Below are 20019 nucleotides of genomic sequence, written 5' to 3' on the forward strand. Positions count from 1 at the left end.
AATGTTGATGGTGAACAGATCAAAACACTGACAGAATCCATGGATGGCAGGCTTTTGAGTGTCCTTGCAAAGAAAGGTGGCTATATTGGTCACTGATTTTTTTTTTGTTTTGTTTTTGAATGTCAGAAATGTATATTTGTGAATGTTGAGATGTTATATTGGTTTCACTGGTAATAATAAATAATTGAAATGGGTATATATTTTTTTTTGTTGAGTTGCCTAATAATTATGCACAGTAATAGTTACCTGCACACACAGATATCCCCCTAACATAGCTAAAACTAAAAACAAACTAAAAACTACTTCCAAAAATATTCAGCTTTGATATTAATGAGTTTTTTGGGTTCATTGAGAACATGGTTGTTGTTCAATAATAAAATTAATCCTCAAAAATACAACTTGCCTAATAATTCTGCACTCCCTGTATATGTTTTAGTTGTATGTGTCACGGGGACCCTGGTAACCCAGGGCCCCAGTGCTCATAAGTGTGCCTGAATGGGTTACCTGTGTAGTGACTAACTGTCTCACTGAGGCTCTGCTAATCAGAACCTCAGTGGTTATGCTCTCTCATTTCTTTCCAAATTGTCACTAACAGGCTAGTGACCATTTTTACCAATTTACATTGGCTTACTGGAACACCCTTATAATTCCCTAGTATATGGTACTGAGGTACCCAGGGTATTGGGGTTCCAGGAGATCCCTATGGGCTGCAGCATTTCTTTTGCCACCCATAGGGAGCTCTGACAATTCTTACACAGGCCTGCCACTGCAGCCTGAGTGAAATAACGTCCACGTTATTTCACAGCCATTTTACACTGCACTTAAGTAACTTATAAGTCACCTATATGTCTAACCTTTACCTGGTAAAGGTTAGGTGCAAAGTTACTTAGTGTGAGGGCACCCTGGCACTAGCCAAGGTGCCCCCACATTGTTCAGAGCCAATTCCCTGAACTTTGTGAGTGCGGGTACACCATTACACGCGTGCACTACATATAGGTCACTACCTAGATGTAGCTTCACAATGGTAACTCCGAATATGGCCATGTAACATGTCTATGATCATGGAATTGCCCCCTCTATAACATCCTGGCATAGTTGGCACAATCCCATGATCCCAGTGGTCTGTAGCACAGACCCTGGTACTGCCAAACTGCCCTTCCTGGGGTTTCACTGCAGCTGCTGCTGCCAACCCCTCAGACAGGCATCTGCCCTCCTGGGGTCCAGCCAGGCCTGGCCCAGGATGGCAGAACAAAGGACTTCCTCTGAGAGAGGGTGTTACACCCTCTCCCTTTGGAAAATGGTGTGAAGGCAGGGGAGGAGTAGCCTCCCCCAGCCTCTGGAAATGCTTTCTTGGGCACAGATGTGCCCAATTCTGCATAAGCCAATCTACACCGGTTCAGGGGACCCCTTAGCCCTGCTCTGGCGCGAAACTGGACAAAGGAAAGGGGAGTGACCACTCCCCTGACCTGCACCTCCCCTGGGAGGTGTCCAGAGCTCCTCCAGTGTGCTCCAGACCTCTGCCATCTTGGAAACAGAGGTGCTGCTGGCACACTGGACTGCTCTGAGTGGCCAGGGCCAGCAGGTGACGTCAGAGACTCCTTCTGATAGGCTCCTGCAGGTGTTGCTAGCCTATCCTCTCTCCTAGGTAGCCAAACCCTCTTTTCTGGCTATTTAGGGTCTCTGTCTCTGGGGAAACTTTAGATAACGAATGCAAGAGCTAATCCGAGTTCCTCTGCATCTCTCTCTTCACCTTCTGCCAAGGAATCGACTGCTGACCGCGCTGGAAGCCTGCAACACTGCAACAAAGTAGCAAAGACGACTACTGCAACTCTGGAACGCTGATCCTGCCGCCTTCTCAACTGTTTTCCTGGTGGTGCATGCTGTGGGGGTAGTCTGCCTCCTCTCTGCACTAGAAGCTCCGAAGAAATCTCCCGTGGGTCGACGGAATCTTCCCCCTGCAACCGCAGGCACCAAAAAGCTGCATTACCAGTCCCTTGGGTCTCCTCTCAGCACGACGAGCGAGGTCCCTCGAATCCAGCAACTCTGTCCAAGTGACCCCCACAGTCCAGTGACTCTTCAGTCCAAGTTTGGTGGAGGTAAGTCCTTGCCTCACCTCGCTAGACTGCATTGCTGGGAACCGCGACTTTTGCAGCTACTCCGGCCCCTGTGCACTTCCGGCGGAAATCCTTTGTGCACAGCCAAGCCTGGGTCCACGGCACTCTAACCTGCATTGCACGACTTTCTAAGTTGGTCTCCGGCGACGTGGGACTCCTTTGTGTAACTTCGGGTGAGCACCGTTTCACGCATCCTCTTAGTGCCTGTTTCTGGCACTTCTCCGGGTGCTACCTGCTGCTAAGAGGGCTCCTTGTCTTGCTCGACGTCCCCTCTACCTCCTGGTCCAAATTGCGACCTCCTGGTCCCTCCTGGGCCGCAGCAGCATCCAAAAACGCTAACTGCACGATTTGCAGCTAGCAAGGCTTGTTGGCGATCTTTTGGCGGGAAAACACTTCTGCACGACTCTTCAAGGCGAGAGAGATTTGTCCTCCAAAGGGGAAGTCTCTAGCCCTTTGCGTTCCTGCAGAAACCGCAGCTTCTTCTGTCCAGTAGAAGCTTCTTTGCACCCGCAGCTGGCATTTCCTGGGCATCTGCCCATCTCCGACTTGCTTGTGACTTTTGGACTTGGTCCCCTTGTTTCACAGGTACCCCAGATTGGAAATCCAGCGTTGTTGCATTGTTGGTTTGTGTCTTTCCTGCATTATTCCTCTAACACGACTTCTTTGTCCTTAGGGGAACTTTAGTGCACTTTGCACTCACTTTTCAGGGTCTTGGGGAGGGCTAATTTTCTAACTCTCACTATTTTCTAATAGTCCCAGCGACCCTCTACAAGGTCACATAGGTTTGGGGTCCATTCGTGGTTCGCATTCCACTTTTGGAGTATATGGTTTGTGTTGCCCCTATCCCTATGTTTCCCCATTGCATCCTATTGTAACTATACATTGTTTGCACTGTTTTCTAAGACTATACTGCATATTTTTGGTATTGTGTACATATATCTTGTGTATTTCCTTTCCTCTCACTGAGGGTACACTCTAAGATACTTTGGCATATTGTCATAAAAATAAAGTACCTTTATTTTTAGTATAACTGTGTATTGTGTTTTCTTATGATATTGTGCATATGACACTAAGTGGTACTGTAGTAGCTTCACACGTCTCCTAGTTCAGCCTAAGCTGCTCTGCTAAGCTACCATTATCTATCAGCCTAAGCTGCTAGACACCCTATACACTAATAAGGGATAACTGGGCCTGGTGCAAGGTGCAAGTACCCCTTGGTACTCACTACAAGCCAGTCCAGCCTCCTACATTGGTTGTGCAGCGGTGGGATAAGTGCTTTGAGACTACTTACCACTCTTGTCATTGTACTTTTCATAAGAGAAAAATATACAAAACAAGGTCAGTGTATATACACATTGCCAAAAAAAAATGCATTTACTCTTTTCACTCTTTTCTAAGTGCTGAAAAGTACTTCTAAACTTTCAAAAAGTTCTTAAAAGTTTAAAAAGTTTTTTTCTGTCTTTCTAAAAAGTTCTGAAAACTTTTTTTCTCTTTTTCTATCACTTTAACTCTCTCTAAAAATGTCTGGCACAGGCCAAAATGTTGATCTGTCCAAACTTTCATATGACCACCTTAGCTGGAAAGGAGCAAGGAGTCTCTGTGTAGAGAGAGGTTTGAGTGTAGGGAAGAATCCTTCCTTGGAATTGTTACTTAACATGCTTAGAGAACAAGATAAGGCTATAAGTGCCCCATCTGTTGAAAAAGTACCTAATAGTTCCCAATCTGATTCAGGGACTCCCCCAGGAAAAGATTCAGGAAAGAAACTTCCTAGCCTGCCCATTACTAGACAGTCTAGCATAGTTGGTAATGATGATGAGCCACACCATACAAATAGTGTTGTCTCACATCATAGCAAAAGCATTTATTCTCACCATACTGGTAGTAATGTTTCTGTTAGCCAAGCTGTTAGGGTGGCTTCTGTAATGGACAGGTCTCCTTCTGTTCATTCCCATCATACCTCTGTATCTAGGAAGGTCCCTCCCACCAACCCTGATGACAGAATGTTAGAGAGGGAACTCAATAAGTTGAGGGTGGAACAAACCAGACTGAAGCTTAAAAAGCAACAGCTGGATTTGGATAGACAGTCTTTTGAACTAGAGAAGGAAAGACAGAAGTTGGGTTTAGATACCCATGGTGGCAGCAGCAGTATTCCCCATAGTCATCCTGCAAAAGAGCATGATTCCAGGAATCTGCACAAGATAGTTCCCCCTTATAAGGAGGGGGATGACATTAACAAGTGGTTTGCTGCACTTGAGATGGCCTGTGTTGTACAGGATGTCCCTCAAAGGCAGTGGGCTGCTATCCTATGGCTATCATTTAGTGGAAAAGGTAGGGATAGGCTCCTTACTGTGAAAGAAAATGATGCTAATAATTTCCAAGTTCTTAAGAATGCACTCCTGGATGGTTATTGCTTAACCACTGAACAATACAGGATAAAGTTCAGAGAGACCAAAAAGGAGTCTTCACAAGACTGGGTTGATTTCATTGACCATTCAGTGAAGGCCTTGGAGGGGTGGTTACATGGCAGTAAAGTTACTGATTATGACAGCCTGTATAACTTGATCCTGAGAGAGCATATTCTTAATAATTGTGTGTCTGATTTGTTGCACCAGTACTTGGTGGACTCTGATCTGACCTCTCCCCAAGAATTGGGAAAGAAGGCAGACAAATGGGTCAGAACAAGGGTGAACAGAAAAGTTCATACAGGGGGTGACAAAGATGGCAACAAAAAGAAGGATGGTAAGTCTTCTGACAAGGGTGGGGACAAATCTAAAAATGAGTCTTCATCAGGCCCACAAAAACACTCTGGTGGGGGTGGTGGGCCCAAATCCTCTTTTAATCAGAACAAGGAAAAGAAACCATGGTGCTATTTATGTAAAATAAAAGGCCATTGGACAACAGATCCCAGTTGTCCAAAGAAAAGCACCAATGCTCCTACCACTACAACCCCTACTGCTACCCCTAGTGTCCCTACTAATAGCAGTGGTGGTGGGAGCAAACCTACTAATAGCCAATCCAAGGGAGTAGCTGGGCTCACTATTGGTAACTTAGTTGGGGTTGGCCTTGTTAGGGAGGCCACAGAGGCTGTGTTAGTCTCTGAGGGGGCTATTGATTTAGCCACCTTAGTTGCTTGTCCCCTTAATATGGATAAGTACAAGCAGCTACCCCTAATAAATGGTGTTGAGGTTCAGGCCTACAGGGACACTGGTGCCAGTGTGACTATGGTCATAGAGAAACTGGTCCACCCTGAACAACACCTACTTGGTCACCAGTACCAAGTAACCGATGCTCACAACAACACACTTAGCCACCCCATGGCTGTTGTAAATCTCAACTGGGGGGGGGTTACTGGTCCAAAGAAAGTTGTGGTAGCCACAGATTTACCTGTAGACTGTCTACTAGGAAATGATTTGGAGACATCAGCTTGGTCAGATGTGGAGTTGGAGGCCCATGCAGCAATGCTGGGCATCCCAGGGCATATTTTTGCTTTGACAAGGGCTCAGGCCAAAAAGCAAAAAGGACAGGGAAGCTTGGATCCTGGAACAATGGACCAAGTGCTCCCTTAAGCTAGGGCTAGTAGAAGCAAACCACTTCCTACTATCCCTCCCTCTACAGTGGATTCAACTTCAGAGGAAGAAGAATTCCCTCCCTGTGCAGAACCTACACCAGAGGAGCTTGAAGCAGATACTGCTGAGCTTTTGGGTGAAGGGGGGCCTGCCAGAGAGGAGCTGAGTGTGGCACAGCAAACCTGCCCCACATTAGAGGGTCTCAGACAGCAAGCTGTCAAACAGGCTAATGGGGATGTCAGTGACTCTCACAGAGTTTACTGGGAGGACAACCTCTTGTACACTGAGCATAGGGATCCTAAACCTGGAGCTGCCAGGAGATTAGTGATTCCTCAGGAGTACAGAAAGTTCTTCCTAACCCTGGCACATGACATTCCCCTAGCTGGGCATCTAGGACAAATGAAAACTTGGGACAGGCTTGTTCCCCTGTTTCATTGGCCTAGAATGTCTGAGGACACAAAGGAATTTTGTAAGTCCTGTGAAACCTGTCAAGCCAGTGGCAAGACAGGTGGCACCCCAAAGGCACCCCTTATTCCACTGCCTGTGGTTGGGGTTCCCTTTGAAAGGGTAGGGGTTGACATAGTTGGCCCCCTTGACCCTCCTACTGCTTCAGGCAATAGATTCATCTTGGTGGTAGTGGACCATGCCACAAGATACCCTGAAGCTATTCCTTTAAGGACCACTACAGCACCTGCAGTGGCAAAGGCCCTCCTGGGAATATTTTCCAGGGTGGGCTTCCCAAAGGAAGTAGTATCAGACAGGGGAAGCAATTTCATGTCTGCATACTTAAAGGCCATGTGGAAGGAGTGTGGTGTAACGTACAAATTCACAACACCCTATCATCCACAAACAAATGGACTGGTGGAGAGATTTAATAAAACTCTCAAAGGCATGATTATGGGTCTCCCTGAAAAACTCCGCAGGAGATGGGATATCCTTCTACCATGCCTCCTTTTTGCCTACAGGGAGGTACCCCAGAAAGGAGTGGGCTTCAGCCCCTTTGAACTTCTTTTTGGATACCCTGTTAGGGGTCCACTCACACTTGTAAAGGAGGGTTGGGAACAACCTTTAAAAGCTCCTAAGCAGGATATTGTGGATTATGTACTTGGCCTCCGATCAAGAATGGCTGAGTACATGAAAAAGGCCAGTAAAAACCTTCAGGCCAGCCAAGAGCTCCAGAAGCAATGGCATGATCAGAAGGCTGTTTTGGTGCAGTACCAACCAGGACAGAAAGTGTGGGTCTTGGAGCCTGTGGCCCCAAGAGCACTCCAAGATAAATGGAGTGGACCCCACACAATTGTTGTAAAGAAGGGAGAAGTCACCTATTTAGTTGACTTAGGCACTGCCAGGAGTCCCCTTAGGGTGCTCCATGTCAACCGCCTGAAACCCTACTATGACAGGGCTGATCTCACCCTGCTCATGGCAACAGATGAGGGACAGGAAGAAGACAGTGATCCTCTACCTGATCTCTTCTCTTCCACAGAACAAGATGCTCTGGTGGAAGGTGTAGTTTTGGCTGATTGTCTTACTGCTGAGCAGAAAGACAATTGCATAAACCTCCTAGATCAATTCTCTGAACTCTTCTCTACTGTGCCAGGTACCACTTCTTGGTGTGAGCACACTATAGATACTGGAGACAGCTTGCCTGTCAAAAGTAAGATCTATAGGCAGCCTGACCATGTCAGGGACTGCATAAAGCAAGAGGTCCAGAAAATGTTAGAACTAGGAGTGGTTGAGCACTCTGACAGTCCATGGGCTTCTCCTGTGGTACTTGTACCAAAACCCCATTCCAAAGATGGAAAGAAGGAAATGCGGTTTTGTGTAGACTATAGAGGTCTCAACTTGGTAACCAAAACTGATGCTCACCCTATACCCAGGGCAGATGAGCTCATAGATACACTGGCATCTGCCAAGTATCTAAGCACTTTTGATTTGACTGCAGGGTATTGACAGATCAAATTGTCAGAAGATGATAAACCTAAGACTGCATTTTCAACCATTGGAGGACATTACCAGTTTACTGTAATGCCTTTTGGTTTGAAAAATGCACCTGCCACTTTTCAGAGGTTGGTGAACACAGTCCTGCAAGGGCTGGAAGCTTTCAGTGCAGCATATTTGGACGATATAGCTGTCTTTAGCTCCAGCTGGGATGATCACCTGGTCCACCTATGGAAAGTTTTGGAGGCCCTGCAAAAGGCAGGCCTCACTATCAAGGCTTCAAAGTGCCAGATAGTGCAGGGTAAGGTGGTTTATCTGGGACACCTTGTTGGTGGGGAACAGATTGCACCACTACAGGGGAAAATCCAAACAATTATTGATTGGGTTCCCCCTACTACACAGACTCGGGTGAGAGCCTTCCTAGGCCTCACTGGGTATTACAGGAGGTTCATTAAGAACTATGGCTCCATTGCAGCCCCTCTTAATGACCTCACTTCCAAAAAGATGCATAAAAAGGTATTATGGACAGCAAACTGTCAGAAAGCTTTTGAGGAGCTGAAGCAGGCCATGTGCTCTGCACCTGTCCTGAAAAGCCCTTGTTACTCTAAAAAAATCTATGTCCAAACTGATGCATCTGAATTAGGAGTAGGGGCAGTCCTATCACAACTTAATTCTGAGGGCCAGGATCAACCTGTTGCTTTTATTAGTAGGAGGTTGACCCCTAGAGAAAAGCGTTGGTCTGCCATTGAGAGGGAGGCCTTTGCTGTGGTCTGGGCACTGAAGAAGTTGAGGCCATACCTGTTTGGCACTCACTTCATTGTTCAGACAGACCACAAACCTCTACTTTGGCTAAAACAAATGAAAGGTGAAAATCCTAAATTGTTGAGGTGGTCCATATCCCTACAGGGAATGGACTATACAGTGGAACATAGACCTGGGAGTAGCCACTCCAATGCAGATGGACTCTCCAGATATTTCCACTTAGACAATGAAGACTCATCAGGTCATGGCTAGTCTTATTGTCCTTCGTTTGGGGGGGGGTTGTGTAGGAAAGTACCATCTTGCCTGGCATGTTACCCCCATTTTTCACTGTATATATGTTGTTTTAGTTGTATGTGTCACTGGGACCCTGGTAACCCAGGGCCCCAGTGCTCATAAGTGTGCCTGAATGTGTTACCTGTGTAGTGACTAACTGTCTCACTGAGGCTCTGCTAATCAGAACCTCAGTGGTTATGCTCTCTCATTTCTTTCCAAATTGTCACTAACAGGCTAGTGACCATTTTTACCAATTTACATTGGCTTACTGGAACACCCTTCTAATTCCCTAGTATATGGTACTGAGGTACCCAGGGTATTGGGGTTCCAGGAGATCCCTATGGGCTGCAGCATTTCTTTTGCCACCCATAGGGAGCTCTGACAATTCTTACACAGGCCTGCCACTGCAGCCTGAGTGAAATAACGTCCACGTTATTTCACAGCCATTTTACACTGCACTTAAGTAACTTATAAGTCACCTATATGTCTAACCTTTACCTGGTAAAGGTTAGGTGCAAAGTTACTTAGTGTGAGGGCACCCTGGCACTAGCCAAGGTGCCCCCACATTGTTCAGAGCCAATTCCCTGAACTTTGTGAGTGCGGGGACGCCATTACACGGGTGCACTACATATAGGTCACTACCTAGATGTAGCTTCACAATGGTAACTCCGAATATGGCCATGTAACATGTATATGATCATGGAATTGCCCCCTCTATACCATCCTGGCATAGTTGGCATGATCCCAGTGGTCTGTAGCACAGACCCTGGTACTGCCAAACTGCCCTTCCTGGGGTTTCGCTGCTGCTGCTGCCAACCCCTCAGACAGGCATCTGCCCTCCTGGGGTCCAGCCAGGCCTGGCCCAGGATGGCAGAACAAAGGACTTCCTCTGAGAGAGGGTGTTACACCCTCTCCCTTTGGAAAATGGTGTGAAGGCAGGGGAGGAGTAGCCTCCCCCAGCCTCTGGAAATGCTTTCTTGGGCACAGATGTGCCCAATTCTGCATAAGCCAGTCTACACCGGTTCAGGGGACCCCTTAGCCCTGCTCTGGCGCGAAACTGGACAAAGGAAAGGGGAGTGACCACTCCCCTGACCTGCACCTCCCCTGGGAGGTGCCCAGAGCTCCTCCAGTGTGCTCCAGACCTCTGCCATCTTGGAAACAGAGGTGCTCCTGGCACACTGGACTGCTCTGAGTGGCCAGTGCCACCAGGTGACGTCAGAGACTCCTTCTGATAGGCTCCTGCAGGTGTTGCTAGCCTATCCTATCTCCTAGGTAGCCAAACCCTCTTTTCTGGCTATTTAGGGTCTCTGTCTCTGGGGAAACTTTAGATAACGAATGCAAGAGCTCATCCGAGTTCCTCTGCATCTCTCTCTTCACCTTCTGCCAAGGAATCGACTGCTGACCGCGCTGGAAGCCTGCAACACTGCAACAAAGTAGCAAAGACGACTACTGCAACTCTGGAACGCTGATCCTTCCGCCTTCTCGACTGTTTTCCTGGTGGTGCATGCTGTGGGGGTAGTCTGCCTCCTCTCTGCACTAGAAGCTCCGAAGAAATCTCCCGTGGGTCGACGGAATCTTCCCCCTGCAACCGCAGGCACCAAAAAGCTGCATTACCGGTCCCTTGGGTCTCCTCTCAGCACGACGAGCGAGGTCCCTCGAATCCAGCAACTCTGTCCAAGTGACCCCCACAGTCCAGTGACTCTTCAGTCCAAGTTTGGTGGAGGTAAGTCCTTGCCTCACCTCGCTAGACTGCATTGCTGGGAACCGCGACTTTTGCAGCTACTCCGGCCCCTGTGCACTTCCGGCGGAAATCCTTTGTGCACAGCCAAGCCTGGGTCCACGGCACTCTAACCTGCATTGCACGACTTTCTAAGTTGGTCTCCGGCGACGTGGGACTCCTTTGTGTAACTTCGGGTGAGCACCGTTTCACGCATCCTCATAGTGCCTGTTTCTGGCATTTCTCCGGGTGCTACCTGCTGCTAAGAGGGCTCCTTGTCTTGCTCGACATCCCCTCTACCTCCTGGTCCAAATTGCGACCTCCTGGTCCCTCCTGGGCTGCAGCAGCGTCCAAAAATGCTAACCTCATGATTTGCAGCTAGCAAGGCTTGTTGGCGTTCTTTTGGCGGGAAAACACTTCTGCACGACTCTACAAGGCGAGAGGGATCCGTCCTCCAAAGGGGAAGTCTCTAGCCCTTTGCGTTCCTGCAGAAACCGCAGCTTCTTCTGTCCAGTAGAAACTTCTTTGCACCAGCAGCTGGCATTTCCTGGGCATCTGCCCATCTCCGACTTGCTTGTGACTTTTGGACTTGGTCCCCTTGTTCCACAGGTACCCCAGATTGGAAATCCAGCGTTGTTGCATTGTTGGTTTGTGTCTTTCCTGCATTATTCCTCTAACACGACTTCTTTGTCCTTAGGGGAACTTTAGTGCACTTTGCACTCACTTTTCAGGGTCTTGGGGAGGGCTAATTTTCTAACTCTCACTATTTTCTAATAGTCCCAGCGACCCTCTACAAGGTCACATAGGTTTGGGGTCCATTCGTGGTTCGCATTCCACTTTTGGAGTATATGGTTTGTGTTGCCCCTATCCCTATGTTTCCCCATTGCATCCTATTGTAACTATACATTGTTTGCACTGTTTTCTAAGACTATACTGCATATTTTTGGTATTGTGTACATATATCTTGTGTATATTTCCTATCCTCTCACTGAGGGTACACTCTAAGATACTTTGGCATATTGTCATAAAAATAAAGTACCTTTATTTTTAGTATAACTGTGTATTGTGTTTTCTTATGATATTGTGCATATGACACTAAGTGGTACTGTAGTAGCTTCACACGTCTCCTAGTTCAGCCTAAGCTGCTCTGCTAAGCTACCATTATCTATCAGCCTAAGCTGCTAGACACCCTATACACTAATAAGGGATAACTGGGCCTGGTGCAAGGTGCAAGTACCCCTTGGTACTCACTACAAGCCAGTCCAGCCTCCTACAGAAATGTTTAACAAAATTATAGGGATGGTATCCCTATCTAAAGCAGCAGCTTTACCATGACTACCATACTATTTTGAGACCCTACCCATATGAATCTCAAACTATTTTCAGAGCTAAACACAATCTTGTTGGACTCTGAGTGGCGCGCTGGGAGGTATGCAGTGGCATTGTCTAAGCTGCAGCTTCCCACATCCGATGGCGAGATCGACAACCTGGACTTTGAGTTATACTATGTGACCACATAACTGCAGTAGGTGCCATGATGGTCGGAAAAGCAAAGATAGGCTGACCCAGGAAGAAATACGGACTCCTTCCAAGGTGGATGAATTGTTGGGTCTACTCAATAGGCTTAAAGACTGGGCAAATGTGGTGGCTGGGTTGTTGAGTTTTTAACTGTTGCTCGGCATGGGGACTGTAGAGGACTCGTACACTGCTGTCATGTACCAGGCATTCCATGAATACTAATAGCCACTGGAGGGTTGTTATGTTTGATTTTGTTAATCCAACAACTACCCTTCAAATGACGTAGTAGAGACAAAACGCACATGAGGAAGCTGTTGAGAGGGGACATTGTAACACGCATACATTGGAGCTGGAATTGTTAATTGATGATGCTGTTCCAAAGATTTCATATTGACCGTCAATAAAATGTTTTATTAAAAAAAAATAAAAAAAAATAAAAAAAAGTGCAGACTGCGACTACTACCGCTCGGGCTAGCAGCTCACTTTTATCTCTTCTGCAGTGCTGTACTCTCCTCCTACCTGCTGGGGGAGCGCTTGAACCTGCTGGGAAAGCTGGGCTGCACGCTGAGTATCCTGGGCAGCACTGTGATGGTGATCCACGCCCCAGAAGAAGAGGAGGTCACCACCTTGGCAGAAATTTCATCCAAGCTCAAGGAAGCAGGTGAGCATTAGTGTGTGTGGGGGAGGGCGTGTACATGGGAAGCGTTGCTGTGATTTTACAGGTGAAATTCAGGATAGAGTGGGAGGGCATAAAGTGCTTTCTGTTTATCTGGACTGGTGCGGGCTGCATGAGGGCAGAAGCTGGGGATGGAAGAACACATGCTTTGTCAAAAGAACCTGAACGCTTAAGACTGTCAGTGTCTCAGGCCTATCTCCCAGTACAGCTTGGCTGGTTCCATTTGCTTCCCTTCCTGACTCCTTTATTCCTTTCTTCCCCCTTTTCCCTCTTCAGCCCTCCCAGTGCTCTTTCTGGGGCTGGTCCTTCTAAAAATATAGATAGCGAACTATGCCTGTGATGCAGCAGTTGTGTAAATTTTGTTATCCGAGGATAGCTCCTTTTTCTTGTGGATTTTGATGCATGTTTTCTTGAGATTATCGATACTAGTCTTGTCGGTGTGCTTGACATTGTCAATGCTTTGCTTCATTATGCAGATTTTCCATCAAAGTTGCCAGCTTTCTACACCAACCAAGAGCTGGTTAGGCTCTAGTTTCTGAAAAAATAGCTTCATATATTGAATAGGGCAGAGGAGGTGGTGTGGAGGTTGCGAGGACATGCTTGGCAGTAGAGCATAATGTGGTTTCCAGACATCAGGGTGGATGTAACAAATTGTTTGCCAAGGCCTAATTATGATCCTGGAAGAATAGTTTTGTGGTGCAAACTTATTTTGGGGTATTTCTTTTGTGCAGTGATTGTGAAGTATAACTTCATCTCATGGTCTGGGAAGGCCCTGAGGTGCTTTGCAAATGACTGAGGAAGTGGGCTTAGTTTCCAAGATATTTTCTCTTCTCTGTTGATGTCTGCAGAACGAGGCAAGTACTGTTACTGAAGGGTGAAGTCTTACATTTCTGAGTATTGGTGTAAAGGACAGATATATTTTGTATGCGGATAATGAAGAGAATGTGGGATAGTGCTGATTTTAATCCTGAAGTCGGGTCTCAATTACATCACTCCCTAATCCACTGCTCTGACCAATCTCACAGACTTGATTCGGACTACACACACCCCTCCCCCGTTATGGCAGAAGGACCTGTATTCATCTAGCCACCTGAAGTCCGAGCGTGTAACATATCTGGGGTGTATCTGTCATCTAATCCTCAGCTTTAAGACTTGTCAAAATTACGTCTACTGACAAAGACCGGAGCGTGTACAATCTGTGTAACTAGAAAACACTGCAATGTTGGAGCGCCATTCTTCTGCTCTGAGATTATTGTAATAGGAGGAATAACGGTCTGACTCCCATTCAAGGGAGTCCTACATTATTTGCTGCTGATATGTATGTGATAATTTAATTGCTAACTCATAACATAACCTGCCCTCATTCTGCTTTCCCCAAATAGTGACTTAATCATTGCTGATCAGTCCTTGACTGCTGAAGCCCCAACACAACAGTGTGGAGTGCAGGGACTCCTCCTGTTTACACTTCTTGGGTTTCTTCCAGCACAACCTCCTAGGGCCTGCCATAGGTGAATGCTCTAGTTTGTTGTTCACTCAACAAAAGTTGCCTTGGGGTCTTGTGTCAAGTCTTTTGATGTCCTAGTACTGCTAAATTAATATACTGATTTGCCTCCTTTATGCTTACTAAATCTATGTTTTTTTTTTTTCCCTTTTTTCCAGGGTTTCTAGTCTTTGTGTCTGTTCTACTTGTAGCTAGCTTGGTGCTAATTTTCTATCTTTCACCGCGCTATGGCCACAATAATATCCTCATTTATATAGCCATCTGCTCCATTATTGGAGCCTTCTCTGTCTCGTCGGTGAAGGGCCTGGGCATTGCCATAAAAGAGCTCCTGGCGGGGCAACCAGTTTGGTGCCACCCACTTTCCTGGATCCTCCTTGCTACACTGGTGCTGTCTGTGGTCACCCAGGTGAACTACCTCAACAAGTCGCTGGATATCTTCAATACCTCACTCGTCTTCCCCATCTACTATGTCTTCTTCACCAGTGTGGTCATCACAACCTCCATCATCCTCTTCAAAGAATGGCTTGCCATGTCTGCGCTGGACATTGTGGGATGCATCTGTGGTTTTGTTACCATAATCTTGGGGGTCTTTTTGCTTCATGCCTTCAAGGACCTGGATATCAGCTGGAAGAGCCTGCCTAAGGCTCTTCAGGGCAATGAGAGTACAACTCACTTCAAACTGGAGGACAAAAGCAGCCTCGTGGACAACATGGAGTTTGCAGATGAGAAGCCCAGGGTGTTTGTAATTTACAGCTAGAACCTAACTTTGAAGAACAGACCATGCACTTGGAAGGGCAGTGCTATGGGATTTAGGACTGATTTCATGAGGTGTATTTCTGTTTCCATAAATGAAGGATCATATAATCATTTTATTCCACGTTCTTCTTTCCCAATGGAGTCACTACTGTCCTGCCTGTTGTTCTGAAGCTCCCAGATTACCTGAATTCCAGGCCTGACGTGTTGACGCCTGATTTGAATATCTTGTGCCCACATATGCACTCTTGCATGTCAACCCAGCTTCCTGAACATCAGATCTGATTTTCTTTATTTTTTTTGCATGTTTTCAGGGCTTGCATCCACTCCTGAAACATGATATTTCCCCCACACTATTCAAGATTTCTATTTATAATGCGTTGCATATAATTGTCATGTGAGATTTCCTAGTCCAGGAAAGTGTATTGGCTTATGTTTCGATAATGTCCAATTCATACACTGACCATTTCCTGATGTACTCGAAACATCACTCTTGTGGTCAGCCAGCTGTTGTTGCAGTCCTCAATCTGACCCGCAGTTATGGAGAGTTTCTTCTGGCATTTCACATGATCAGAACACATTACTTTTTAAAGAAGGTTGCCTGTGCTATTTTATAACCAATATATTTTTAAGTTGTGGGGGCAGAGCTCTATATACTATTTTTTTTTTTTTTTTAAGCTTGAAAATGTTTGTTTTGTAAATGTTTGATGTCCAGTACAATAGATCAGTGTACTTCGGGCACCTCGCAGGCCTCATTGTAATGACCACTAACGTTTTGGAGAAAAAAAATGTTGCTGCTTTTTATTAATTTTTCCTGTCTGGCCCTTACCTATGGCAAACTGATTGGTGACCGAGGGTATCACAATGCGGATGTCACCAGTGAGAACTATGGATTCTCCCGCGCTTCATGACTGCACCGCCAAGGAAAATGCTCTTTGTGCACCGGAAAGTGGGTCTTTAAGATGTGCTTTTATGGAGCAAGTTACTTCTAACCTGTAGCCCCTTCCTGTCTTTTTTCTGTGACCAACTCAATCTTCAGTATTGAAAGACAATTCCTTTGCCCAATTCTTTTTAGGAATTGATCTATTTGCACAGGGTCTTCTGGTCTCTCCCCAGGATCACCCCGGTGAACTTTGTGTATAGTTGTGTGTGCAACCAATGATGTTAAGAGTAAATAAATATGTTTTATATAACTTTCTTGTCATTTGTTTGAATGTTTGTAAGGGAGGCGTTGGGTCAAAGTGGGATACCTTATGTACGCATTGTTTCCCACCAGCCTCGGCAAATGTCTCTCTATGAAAACCCACTCAAAATAGTGTTTTTCGGCGGATGTTGGGCATTGGTGTTGTGTTGTGTGTGTGTGTGTGTGTGTGTCTCTGTACGTGTGTAGACACGTGACTTGCCTGGATTACAAAAGGGAATGTCCACTGTCTCCTTAAGTGGGAAGAAATATTCCAACTACATTCTGGGGCATGATGGGTATCTCAGGAAAACTAAATGAAGACTCCTCATTTGCGGGCTTTGAATAACTGCATCCACGCTTTAGGGGGGTGACTGTTACTACACAGCAAACGACGCTGCCATTCCCCTTCTCCGAGGCCTCCAGGCACGTGGACTTGACATCTCACTTGAACCTATCTCTGTTTGGTACGTTGCCTAGGGTGTTATCTTTTCATGCTGTCTTTAAGGGCCTTAGACTGCAAAGCCAATAAAAGGGATCGCTGGTGGTTTAACAATAGTTTTACTTTCAAAACAGGTTTTTAGCACTCGCAGGCTTATCAGTCTGTTTCAGAGAGAATAGTCTTCCCTGGTGACAGCTACCCAGATACTGTCTATTAGAAAGTTAACATTTCTAAAATACTGAAATGGTAATGGCTCAGTGCCCAGGTATCTCCTCCTTGCTCTATGATGGGGGGGCATGCCAAGATTTCCCCATCTAATGGTCCGCTGCGGAGCCTTCTTCCTACTCCTCCCTGCATTTAATGCTGTGTCCTTACACGTTTCTCGGGCGGTGGGACATTGAGGGTGATAGAGCGTTCCGTACCTAATAAATTACCTGTATCTGGACGCTCTTGGGTTGATGAATCTTTTGACCAAGTGGGGCTCTCTTCACCCGAGAGTAATCAATTTAATCAAATCAATAATCAATAACGAACATAAGCAATACCCTGATCAACATAACACTTCACAATTAATCCAGAAAACATTTCGGCGAACCATGACCTTTCGGCCATGAATAACCACACCAGTTTATTCAAAGTTAATGCATTTATTTCCCTATATTAACAAAGCTAGCACGATATAAATGTGTCTTAACACCAAATGATATATGTAAATGAACATTAATAGCTGTCCATAACGGCGAAAAGGATGGAATCTATGCAGCATTTGAATAACAATGCATTCGATAATAGCAACGCAAACCACTAAAACTATAATCTGTAATGGGCTAATTGCATACATTAGTCAGCATAACAAGGTCTCCAATTGCATCGTGCATCAAATGAACCTCAAATTAGCATCTGCATGTGGGACTTCATGCGAAAACAATTTAGCAACATTAATTTGAAAAACTCCTAACTAGGGCTCTTATAAAAAATCAGCAGTTGGTTACCTAAAAAGAAAACACAATGCAATTGTACAATTTCCTTTCATATTTGCCAAATTCAATCAGCATTCAAGGAAGTCTTCGTCTCACAGGTACCGGATTCGATCAGCATGGGACGGGGGCAAAAGGGGCAGGGTGGACGGGGCAATTGCCTCACAGCGGCAAGATAAAACTACTACTTCATGCAAAGGGACGTATCAAAGTTAAAGTCTCTAGGGCGAGAATTACTTAGAGTCTCTAGAAGATGGCAAAATGACGAGGTCGGCAAGATGGGCCATAATGGCCAATGTCCTGTAAATGGCCGTAATGTGCGCAAATGGCTGTAATGGCAGGTAAAGTTCGTAATGGGCCGTAATGGCAAAAAATGGCTGTAATATCCGGGTAATGGCTGCTTTCTTCTTGTGCACCGGGTTTAAATAAACAACAGTTCAAATCCAGTAGGGTCTTCCATTGGAGGGTTCATAGGTTGGCTTCAAATTGTCCAATCAAAAACAACAGTTCACAAGCTTCTACCTAGGCATACATTATCCTTGGAGTCGGGAACGTAAGTTGCAACATATTTTACCAATTAACTCACTTTCAGAGCGTCCATTGTCTGCACCTGCAAATTGACCTTGGAGCAAAGAAGATGCCAGGCTGGCACGAAACCTTAAAGATAAGCATGTAAACCGATCTCACTGGAAAAGTACAGCTTCAAGCAAGAATACACGTTTATTAGCACATTGGAAAAATACGAGCATCTAAACCGTGAGACAAGGCAACTAGGCCAAAGCCTCCACTAAAGTTATGCTAAGCTAAAACATTTCAAACAAGCAAATCATAGTACACGTTTACGATTATGTCAAATTAATACAAGTCTAATACATCACGTTATATAAAGCACGCTTATAAATGTTGGCAAACTACTCTGAGGGCACATTTGTCCCCGTACAATCTTTACTAGTTCGGTCAAAGTCACACTTGATTATTGCAGCACTACGTTTATGCGCTAATAAATGTAAAACCTTCATTTCTGCGTCATCAATCCCTCCTCTGATGACTACTTGTCATCACACAAAACTATTCCCACAAATTTTATTCCATTAAAATTCTGTCAGTTCTCTTTGCCTTTTAGTTCCCCTTGTTCTGGCTTTGTATTCTTCTGCCATTCTTTTCATCATTTTCTCTTCTTTCCTTCTCTTAATTCTTGCCATGATCATTAATATTCCTCTCTTTATTCCCCAAATCCCAAAGATGCAAATCAGTACTATTAATATTCCCTGTATTATTTTTAATAATATTCCATTCCAAATGCCACCAAGCCAATTTCCCACTGAAGCAATTCCCTTTCCAACCTTCTCCCAAACTCCTGGTTCTTTCAATTCCTTCAAGTCTGCACTTTCTTTCGTTAAATTTGCAAGCATTGTTTTAATTTTCACACTGTTGTCTGGAATATACGTGCAACAGTGACGCGCACCAAGCATTTTGCAAACGCCGCCATCCTTTGCTAAAAGAATGTCTAGGGCAAGCCTGTTTTGAAGAGTCGTAGCTCTTTCCGCTGCAAGTTCAGCATCCATCAGGATTATAGCACCTGAAAACTTTGTCAACATGTTATCCACTATAGTAGACAACTTTCTTATTTTGATGGAATTCAACACAACTCCCAATGAAGGAATCATGGCTCCAAATATATCTCCTACCACAGCACCTGCGGTCTCTCTTTTCTGAATACGATGAGATCCAGACGTCTTTGGAATCACCGATAGGTCATCCAGTTGATAAACCTTTGGGAACACTATACCCAAATAACATCTCCCCCACCATCCCTTTGGAAGACGATAATAGGCATTATGCCCACAAATGTAATATACACCAGGTATGACAGGATCAAGTCCGTTCAGCATGAATGTCCATTTGGCTTTAAAGATAAACGTATGTTTACATTCACTCGCTCCTACAAAAATGTTATCATAATAAGATTCATCTCGATATATACAAAATTTCCCTACATGCCAAGCATCTAAAGCTATTCTCCCTTGTGTCTTTATTGCGGCAAAAGCATAATTATCTACTGAAGTCCTCTTACTTAGCTCTTTTTCTAATTTCGCATTCATTTGTGCCCTTCTATCATCTGTGCGATCTAAAAAGCTTATTTCTACTGCAGAGAGCGAGCAGGTAAGGTTTTCCCTATGAGCGTGAGCTGTTTCAAAAGGTTGCATTGGCTCGAAAAATTCCCTCATTATTTTAGCATCCCAATCTTTAGCAATCTGGCTTAGTTGCGTGATTATAGGAACATATGCAAAGGTAACATCATAATTTGAGTAAAAATACTGTATGTTGGTTTGACCATAAAATCTAGAAGTTACTATACTACATGTAATCCCATATGTAAGAGGCATGTGGTGATAAGTCACCCCTTCCGTTACCGATGTCGGTATCTGTGTACACACATAACAATCTTTCGCATCCATAGTCTCAACATATTCTGTCAGTAAGCGATAGAAAACATTATACGAAAGTTCCTTCTTATCATGCAAGTGTCTCATCTAATTCTAGTCTTTTCAATGCGGTTAGTTCAGTGACAGTAACAGGAGCAGAAGTAGAAGCATCAATT

The 20019-nt window shown here is 45.2% G+C and overlaps 1 protein-coding gene across 1 annotated transcript in view; it reads left to right on the plus strand.

Moving 5' to 3' along the window:
* Nucleotides 1-16008, plus strand: part of NIPAL4 (NIPA like domain containing 4) — a 37994-nt gene extending 21986 nt beyond the window's left edge. Inside the window, exons 5-6 of the mRNA XM_069199647.1 lie at nt 12389-12549; nt 14224-16008. Coding sequence (XP_069055748.1) covers nt 12389-12549; nt 14224-14822 — 760 coding nt within the window. The 3' untranslated portion in view covers nt 14823-16008. The remainder of the gene's footprint in view (nt 1-12388; nt 12550-14223) is intronic.
* The last annotated feature ends 4011 nt before the right edge of the window (nt 16009-20019 follow it).

The sequence above is a fragment of the Pleurodeles waltl genome, chromosome 7, assembly GCF_031143425.1.
Source record: "Pleurodeles waltl isolate 20211129_DDA chromosome 7, aPleWal1.hap1.20221129, whole genome shotgun sequence".
Lineage (NCBI taxonomy): Eukaryota > Metazoa > Chordata > Amphibia > Caudata > Salamandridae > Pleurodeles > Pleurodeles waltl.